This window comes from Hippopotamus amphibius, chromosome 8 (assembly GCF_030028045.1).
Source record: "Hippopotamus amphibius kiboko isolate mHipAmp2 chromosome 8, mHipAmp2.hap2, whole genome shotgun sequence".
Classification (NCBI taxonomy): Eukaryota; Metazoa; Chordata; class Mammalia; order Artiodactyla; family Hippopotamidae; genus Hippopotamus; species Hippopotamus amphibius.
The window spans coordinates 54,114,306-54,122,926 of record NC_080193.1 but is presented as its reverse complement, the minus strand read 5'-3'; the positions used below and the strand labels follow the sequence as shown (position 1 = coordinate 54,122,926).

Genomic DNA, 8,621 nt, shown 5'->3' with positions numbered 1-8,621 from the left:
AATAGCTCAGTTCCCATTTTCAAAGGAAAAGGGAAATGAAGTCATTGGTGGGTCTAGTTAGAATGGCAGTATGATAAGTGATTAAGAACAGAGGCTTTGGATATAGTAAGCCATAGAGGCCCAACTCCCAGCTCCAGGATGTATTAACTGTGAAACTTTAAGTGAATTACACGAACTTCTCAGGGTCTCAGTTCCTACATCTGTAAAACGGGATAATAAGAGTCTAGGGTGAGGATCAAATGAGATCATTTGTGTACAGTGCCTGCCTGGCATATAGTAGGTATTCAATAAATGGTAACTATTATTAACAGCAGGCATAAGAGAGACTAGCCTTGGAAGCACCATTCTGCCCCAGTCTGGCGGTGGTCTGAGGAACCTAATGTCTCTATGGATTCGTTTCTTATCTAAAAAGTAGTACAAGGCTTATATGACACCAGGCTAGCTTAATTTCCTAAACCAAGGATACAGGATTAGGAAAGAGCTTCTCTAACTCACAACATGTGGCTCCTTCCTGGAAGTGGGTGCAAGGACAGGAGGGTTTGGAGGACTTCTCCAATAAACATGACCCACAGCATGACTTGTTATTTTTCCCAGACCCTTATCTACCAGTGCTGCCCACTTAAATCAAGAGACTTACTGATACTTCTGAGCCCAGCTGCCAGGCCAGCAGTCATCTGTTCAGAACTTCAAATGAATGCCCCCCACATCCACCTACTTTCTTCACACAGCTCTGCAAGATAAGTCTCCCCTGGCTCCTGATAAAGGCTTTGAAGAACATCTTGCCTGTTAACAAACAGCTTTTGATTATGCCTGGGTTTGATCTTTATTTTGTCCTTATTCATCAGACCTCTTTAAATGGATTCTTTCACACTCTTCAGATTAGCCTAAAGGAAACTCCCATGAAACAATGGGTCCAATTCTCCCTGGGTGCAGGGAGTGGGCTGTCAAAAGACCACATAGGGCCTCCTGCAGGGCTGTGAGTGGAAAGAGGGGTTGGTGATGCTGCCAGCACCAGTGAAGAGTGAATTAGGCTAGCTTCAAATGTGGTGAGATAGGATGGAAGAGCAGAAACACAGCACACAGTGCTTTGGCCCAGGACAATTTTCACTCACTTTCAGAGAAAGCTTGTTTCCTTTACACACAGGCAGCTTCTTCCTCAGAAAGCCCCAGGTTATCACTAGTGTCCAGAACACTGGAGCTGACCTCCCACTGACAGAACAGGAAAATAGCCAGTGTGGTTTGGAAGGGTAGAGAATATACTACTCCCCCCAACCCCGCCCCAGGCTGGTGTGTTTCTAAAAGTAATCTGTTGAGACGTTTTTTAATTTTGGAGAATTGACATTCTCTGAGCTAGAAGGGCTGTGGCCACCTTTCCGACCTTAGCAGCTGGTGCACAGTCTAGGTTGGCCCATTAGAATCCCATCCATGTAGACACTGATTGGCCCAGTGAAGAACACACGATTTATGCAGGACCAATCAGAGTTCTGGAGAGAGAGAGAGAGACAGAGGGAAAGGGAGGGAGACTCTCCGTTTCTTTCTCCTTCAAAGGTCAAGAAGCCAGGGTCTAATCTTTGCTGACACGTGGAGGGAGTTGGGACCGAAGAGGGACACAGCACTACAGACATAACTTGAGCCCCTGAATGCAGCCATGCATGAATGCCTGAAGTTTTACCTACTCCTTTAAACTTCATAGCTATTTCAGCCAATCAATGATCTGTTTTGCTTATGCTGGTTGGAATTCCTGTTCTGCCACTTGCAACTGACAAGATAAAAAGCTAAGATCGTTACTTCCAAGTTTTCCTAAAAATTCATAGGCAGAGGTAGATAAACATGATGCAAGCAGTGTTTTAGGAATATGTGTTTGATGATGGTTTTTATGATAAGTTGGTGTATAGGCACCAGGTTGAGAGCTCGTTGCCATAATCTAGGCATCAGGATTTTTAATTTCAAGCAGTGGAAGTCAACTCCAAGCAGTTAGAAGAAAGAGAGTTTATGTAAAGGATATGGAAGACCCAGGCTCTACAACTTGGACAAGCTGTTTCTGTTATGTAGATGACCTCAACCACAAAGATATTTCATTCTTGAAAGTATCCAAATCACTATAAGTTCAATGAGAATAAAAAAATATTTGAATAAAACACTTTCTGTAGACATGTTCATGACATACAAGCCATATCGAATAACTAACTGTTTATACTAAATAAGCTACAAGAGGACTTCCCTGGCGGTCCAGTGGTTAGGACTCAGTCCTTCCACTGCAGGGGGCACAGGTTCGATTCCAGGTCGTAGAACTAAGATCCCTCATGCATGCATTGTGGCAAAAACAAAACAAAACAAAAACCAACCAACAAACAAAAAGCTACAAGAACCATGTTATTTTACTTACGCCCCACAAACATCATAAACATAAGGCAGAGAATTGTTAGGAAGACTGGAGAATCACCCTTGAAGCTCAGCTTCTAGAAATAATGCCCACCTCATTGCAGAGCTGGTCTAACGTGATAATCACGACTGCTACCACCAAGCACCAGGCATTTGTTTGCACTGCCATTTTTTGTGCCACTTCTGAGTAACTTTGGAGCCTGGAACTCAAATTTAGACCAATCTCTACTGCTTCCATCCCCATTGTGACTTCTGAACCAAGAGCTCACATGGCTGTGGCTTCTGCCATTGCTGCTGGCATGGGATCTTTCCCGCGCTAGTTCCTGAGTCAGAGCCTGGCCCCAATGTGGCCGACCGGTAGACTTTTATGGACTAAGCTGTATCCCCTCAATTTCATATTTTTACCCCCAATGGGACTGTATTTGGAGATAGAATCTTTAAAGAGATAATTTAGGTTAAATGAGGTCATAAGGGGCAGGGCCTAATCCAATAGGACTCGTGTCCTTATAAGAAGAGGGAGAGACACCACGGAGGTGCACGCACAGAGAAAAGACCATGTGAGGACAGAGTGGGAAGGCGGCTGTCTGCCAGCCAAAAGAGAGAGGCTTCAGGAGAAACCAGAACTGACAACACCTTGATTTTAGACTCCCAGCCTCCAGAACTGTGCGAAAATAAATTTCTATTGTTTAAGGTACCGAATCTGCGGTATTCTTCTATGGCAACCCTAGCGATTAAACACAGTGGACTTATTCACATGCAAGGGAGGACGGGAAGTGGCAGGTGGTAGCACTAAGGATACACTCAAGAGACTTCACACATGGAGATAAAAGAGGATTTGGCGACTAATTAGAAGTGGGGATGAAGGCAGAGTATGAGTCAAAGAGGTCTCTCAGATTTAGCACGTAGTGGCTAGATAATTGATAATCACCTGGTAGAGAACAGAGACGCTGTGTGAAGAATTAACTTGGGAGGAATTCAGCTCTGCGCACACTGAAAAGGCGGAGGTAGCAAGTGGAAATGCAAGTGGGAGTCTGAGGCGGGGCATGCACCTGCCTCTAACCCTAGTGTGTGGAGGGCAAGAGTTGAAGCTGTAAGAAGGATACACTGTTTGAGGGAGAGAGAGCAGGAGATCCAGGATCTTGAGGAAAGCTAGGCTAGGGGTGGTGAGAGGGAATGGACCCACTAGATCCGTTAGGGTGGTCTAAGTTATGCTCCAGTAACAAACACCCCTAAAATCTTCATGGCAATAAAGGAATATTTCTTGCCCTGACTCACATCCTTTGGGTTGGTCAATGGCTTCAGTCACCATAATCCCTCAGGGACCCGGGCTGACAGAGGCTCCATCTGGACATGTGCGTCAGTGATCACTGACCACGTCAGAGAGAAGTGGGTGTGGCGTATCAGGCACAGACTCTTAGAGCTTCCGCATGGAAGTCACGTCCATTCACTTTTCATTGGCCAAAATAAAACAAACAAATATCCACACGTGACCTCAGGAGGGTGAGAACGTATAATCCAATCGTGTACGCGAAAGGGGTAGGAATGAAATTATCTGGTGAACAGCATTAATGACAACCACAGAGGACAAGAGGATGAACAGGAACCAGTAGAAGAGACAGGGACAAATCATTTAGAGATAGATGGTGAAACAGGGCAATGTAGAATCAAAGAGGTCCATGAAAAAAAAATAGACAGGGCCACTCACTGCTTTGATTCCTGGAACTGTAGTCATGGGTGTGTGTGTGTGTGTGTGTATGTGCGTGTGCGTGTGTGTCTTGTGTTATTTTGTTTGGTGTTGGCCCTTTCTGCTTGGGGGGGATTTCCCCTTAGTGTATAATTTTAGAGAAAAAAAGATCCTAAGACCAGATTTTTCCTCAGGAATCAAAGCACGGACAAGTGGCCTGGCAGGCTCATGACCTTTAAATCTTGACTAAGAAGAGGTGGTAGTGGAATCCAGAGTCCAGCAGCCCCAGAGGTGATGCTGGGGCCTGACCATTACTGCTGAAACACCAGCTTCTCAGCACTCAGGACCGCTTTGTTTGCTGCCTGCCACCAAATCTGCACTTTTGGTCTCCTGTTGGTAAGCCCTGCTGTACTCCCAATAAATTAATTAAGACAGCTAGAATTGGTCTCAGATTCTTGGCTCTAAGAGCATTCTCATTAAGTCTACACCAGGGTGAGGCCTATAGGTACAGTGGGAATTGAGGCAGGTTTTCTTATTCTTAGCCAGAGCCCTGATGATGGTTTCATAGTTATTAGAACATAAGTAAATAGAATATAATGACTGTCAAAACTATTGTTTCTATTGCCGCCCCCCCCACACTGCTATTTCCCTCCCTCCCCCCTTTTCGTTTCCGGCGCTCCCGCCTTCTCTCCGCCGCGGCTCAACTCCGAGCCAGTGGGGGGGAGGGAGGGAGGGAGGGGGCGTGGAGGAATCGGGGTTCTCGGGAGCACGAGCTGCAGCACCACTTCCGGAAAGTTCAGGAGCCCTGGAAAGGACAAGGAATAAGACGACAGGAGGAAGAGAGAGAGAGGGTAGAATGGAAGAATCTCACTTCAATTCTAACCCGTACTTCTGGCCTTCCATCCCCACGGTCTCAGGACAGATTGAGAACACGATGTTCATCAACAAGATGAAGGATCAGCTGTTGCCAGAGAAGGGCTGTGGGCTGGCTCCACCCCACTACCCCACCTTGCTGACAGTGCCTGCCTCGGTGTCCCTGCCCTCGGGCATCAGCATGGACACAGAGTCCAAGTCAGACCAGCTGACCCCACACAGCCAGGCGTCTGTTACCCAGAACATCACGGTGGTCCCCGTGCCGTCGACAGGACTGATGACTGCTGGTCCCGGCTTGGTTATCACGTCCCCCTCAGGCTCCCTCGTGACCACGGCCTCGTCAGCTCAGACCTTCCCCATTTCGGCTCCCATGATTGTCTCAGCTCTTCCCCCTGGCTCACAAGCCCTGCAGGTGGTCCCTGACCTCTCTAAGAAGGTAGCATCGACGCTAACAGAAGAAGGAGGCGGTGGTGGCGGTGGAGGTGGCACTGTGGCTGCTAAACCCCCCCGGGGCCGAAAGAAGAAGCGGATGCTGGAGTCGGGGCTGCCCGAGATGAACGACCCTTACGTCCTCTCCCCTGAGGATGACGATGACCATCAGAAAGACGGCAAGACCTACAGGTCAGAGTCAGAGCCAGGGGCAGGGTGGGGGCGGCTCTCAGCTTCCCTGCCCCCACCGGGCTCTGCACTCTGGCAGCTTCCACCTCAGGTCCACGTGCATGTCAGGTGTTCTGTTGAGGGGTAGGAAGGTGAAGCTTCTAGCCCTTCTCTGGGGCCTCTTCTCCAGGATGCAGACCCATTTCACCCCTTCCTTTTTTGGGGTCATCAGCATTGCCTTATTTTGGGGTGACATAATGGAATTTCTTTCTTGTAATGAGGCTTTAGACTGGGTTTGAGACTCTTGTCTCCAGCTCCTTTTTGCTTTCTACATTTTCCACTCCTATTTTTCCAAAAAACTTTTCTGGTAAGCCCCTAACCTTAACCTGTCTGCCATCCACTGGTTCTTGGGCCGTATTTGAGCATTGAGCCTGCCTGGCCCTGCATGGTTGGGATGATGGGAGGGGTCCATATAAAAAGGTGCAACGAATAGGAAAAAAAAAAAAAAAAAAAAAAAACTATTGTTTCTAAAACAGCAAGATATACAACAATGGGAGTGGAAGTGGAGGGAAAGTGACTTGGAATCACCCGGGGAAGGTTTTTGCCTACCTACGCTTACATTTCCTTGGTTTGGGAGTGGAAATATATGTAGTATCATTTCCTTGACCAGCCAACATCTGAGTCCCCTTCCTCTGCTTGGGAAATTCCCCAATGCGTGTCTTGGTGGAAAGTAGGGCCTGCCTCCCACCACAAAGCTGAATATGCCAGATGCTCACTGTCTGGTCCCCTGGTAGCCATGGCACATAAACTAGGCTCAGTCCATGGGGTGCTCCTACCTAGGATGCTGGATCTGAAACAAGTGACAGAGGGCTAGAGACAGTACAGCAGGCTGGGTGTTCAGTTTCCTGGAGCAGTGACCAAGGCAGTGACAGCTGCGCAGTTAGGCATGAGTTGGGGGTGCTGACTCCCTGGGCTATCTCAGTTCCTGCCCAGTTTCCAACCTGGTTCTTCGGTCTTCCCAGGGATCAGGAAGGTCCATGATACACCTTCAGTGAATGTCTTTTCTGCTTAAGCTAATGTGATAGCTAATTTTATGTCAACTTGGCTGAGCCACAGCACCCAAATATTTGGTCAAGTATTATTCTGGATGTTGCTACTAGGGTGTTTGTGGATGAGATTTACATTTGAACCAGTCGACTCTGCGTAAAGAAGATTGCTCTTCCCAGTGTGGGTGGGCCTCATCTAATCAGTTGAAGGCCTGACTAGACCAAAGACCTGACTATCCCTCAACAAGAAGGAATTCTGCCAGCAAACAGCCATCAGACCTAAGTCGCAGTCTTGACTCTTCTTTGGACCTCTAGCCTACTAGCCCACCCTGCAGATTTTGGACTTGCAGCCTCTATGGTGTGAACTGATTCCTTAAAATAAATCTCTTTGTACATATATACTGGTCCTTCTGGTTCTGTTTCTCTGGAGAATCCTAACTAATGCAGCTAACCAGAGTGACTTCCATTATTTGCAGTCAGGAATCCCAATCTGTGTATTTTCAAAAAGGCCTCCTTAGGGAATTCTAGTATATTACGCATTCTAAGAATTACTTTTTAAATTTAATTCTCTACCTTCTTTGCTCCTTATGTGTTCCTCTACAAAACATTCTGAGGAATCGAGGGGCAGTGGACCCACTCACAGAACTTGCCCAACTGGGAAATAAATAAGTGCTCCTGCTGTTCCTCCAACCTCTGTGTTATGGTTGATAACAATACCTTCTGTTTCTAGCTTGATTTTTTTAATTGTGGTAAAAAGCATAAAATTGATCATCTTAACCATTTTTAAGTGTACAGTTCAATACTGTTACGTATATTCACATTGTGAAACAGATCTTCAGAGCTTTTTCATCTTGCAAATCTGAAACTCTATACCTATTGAACAGTAACGCCCTTTTTCCTCTCTCCCCCCAGATCCTGGAAACCACCATTCTACTTTCTGTTTCTATGAATTTGACTACTTTAGCAACCTCATATAAGTGGAGTCATACAATATTTGTCTTTTTTTGCAACTGGTTTATTTTACTTAGCATAATGTCTTCAAGGTTCATCCATGGTGTAGCACGTGACAGGGGTGTCTTCATTCTAAAGGCTGAATGATATCCATTGTATACGTATACACCACATTTTGTTTAACTATTCACCCACCTCTCGGCTATTGTGAATAGTGCTGCTATGAACGTGAGTGTGCAAATACCTCTTCAAGACTCTGCTTGCCACCCTTGTGAAGAAATTCCCAGAAGTGGGACTGCTGGATCATATAGTAGTTTTATTTGTAATTTTTTGAGAAATCTCTATCCTGTCTTTTATAGCAGTTGTACAATTTTATCTACTATGCTTTAAACTCCTCAAAGTGCTTTTATATTTATAGTTTTGTTCTGACAACCCTATGAAGTTCATAGAACATAGATTATTATCCCCATCTTGTAGATGAGGTAGTTGAGACATATAGAGGTTAAATGGCTTGCATAATATAACAGCTATTTCATAACAAATAGGCTTCCTAGTCAATGCACTTGTGACTGACCAGGGACACTCAATCAGAGGTAGGGGGTAGGAATGGCTTATGTGCTAAATCTAAGGAAAGGTTTTTTTCAAATTTAACCCCTGACTCTTTCCTAAATAAATGGGGAGGGAGTCCTTTTAATGAGAGCTGTTACTGATGGGCATGGATTGTGCACGCGAATGGTATGGAAGTGGGGGAAAAAACGCAGAACCACTGTTGCAGATAGAACTGTCTCACCGTGACTCTGCCTCGCTTATGCATAGTTTATTCGGTTTTCACCCAAACCCTCCTCTAAAGAAAGAGTACCCGCCTGAGGATTGAAATAGACCTAACACTTCTCAACGAGGGTATTTGGAAATGTGGGAACGATTGGTTTGGTTGTCACATGGCCGCTCCCCTGTTCCCTGACATTTGGTGAGCAGGGCTGGGAACACTGGAAGTCCTGCAACACAGGGTGCTGCCCACATAAAGAAAATGGTCCACTGCAAATGCCAGCAGTGCCCTAAGAAACACAGGTTCAGGACAAGGTCAGTGG

The 8,621-nt window shown here is 46.1% G+C and overlaps 1 protein-coding gene across 1 annotated transcript; it reads left to right on the top strand.

Moving 5' to 3' along the window:
• Positions 1-4,692: 4,692 nt before the first annotated feature.
• Positions 4,693-5,963, top strand: LOC130859061 (zinc finger protein 384-like). The gene has a single exon (XM_057746348.1). It carries the CDS (start codon positions 4,923-4,925, stop codon positions 5,682-5,684), a length of 762 nt encoding a protein of 253 aa, XP_057602331.1. The 5' UTR covers positions 4,693-4,922; the 3' UTR covers positions 5,685-5,963.
• The last annotated feature ends 2,658 nt before the right edge of the window (positions 5,964-8,621 follow it).

Bases quoted from the DNA above. Each gene is read 5' to 3' on its own strand.
- LOC130859061 (XM_057746348.1), top strand. From the start codon at position 4,923: ATGGAAGAATCTCACTTCAATTCTAACCCGTACTTCTGGCCTTCCATC.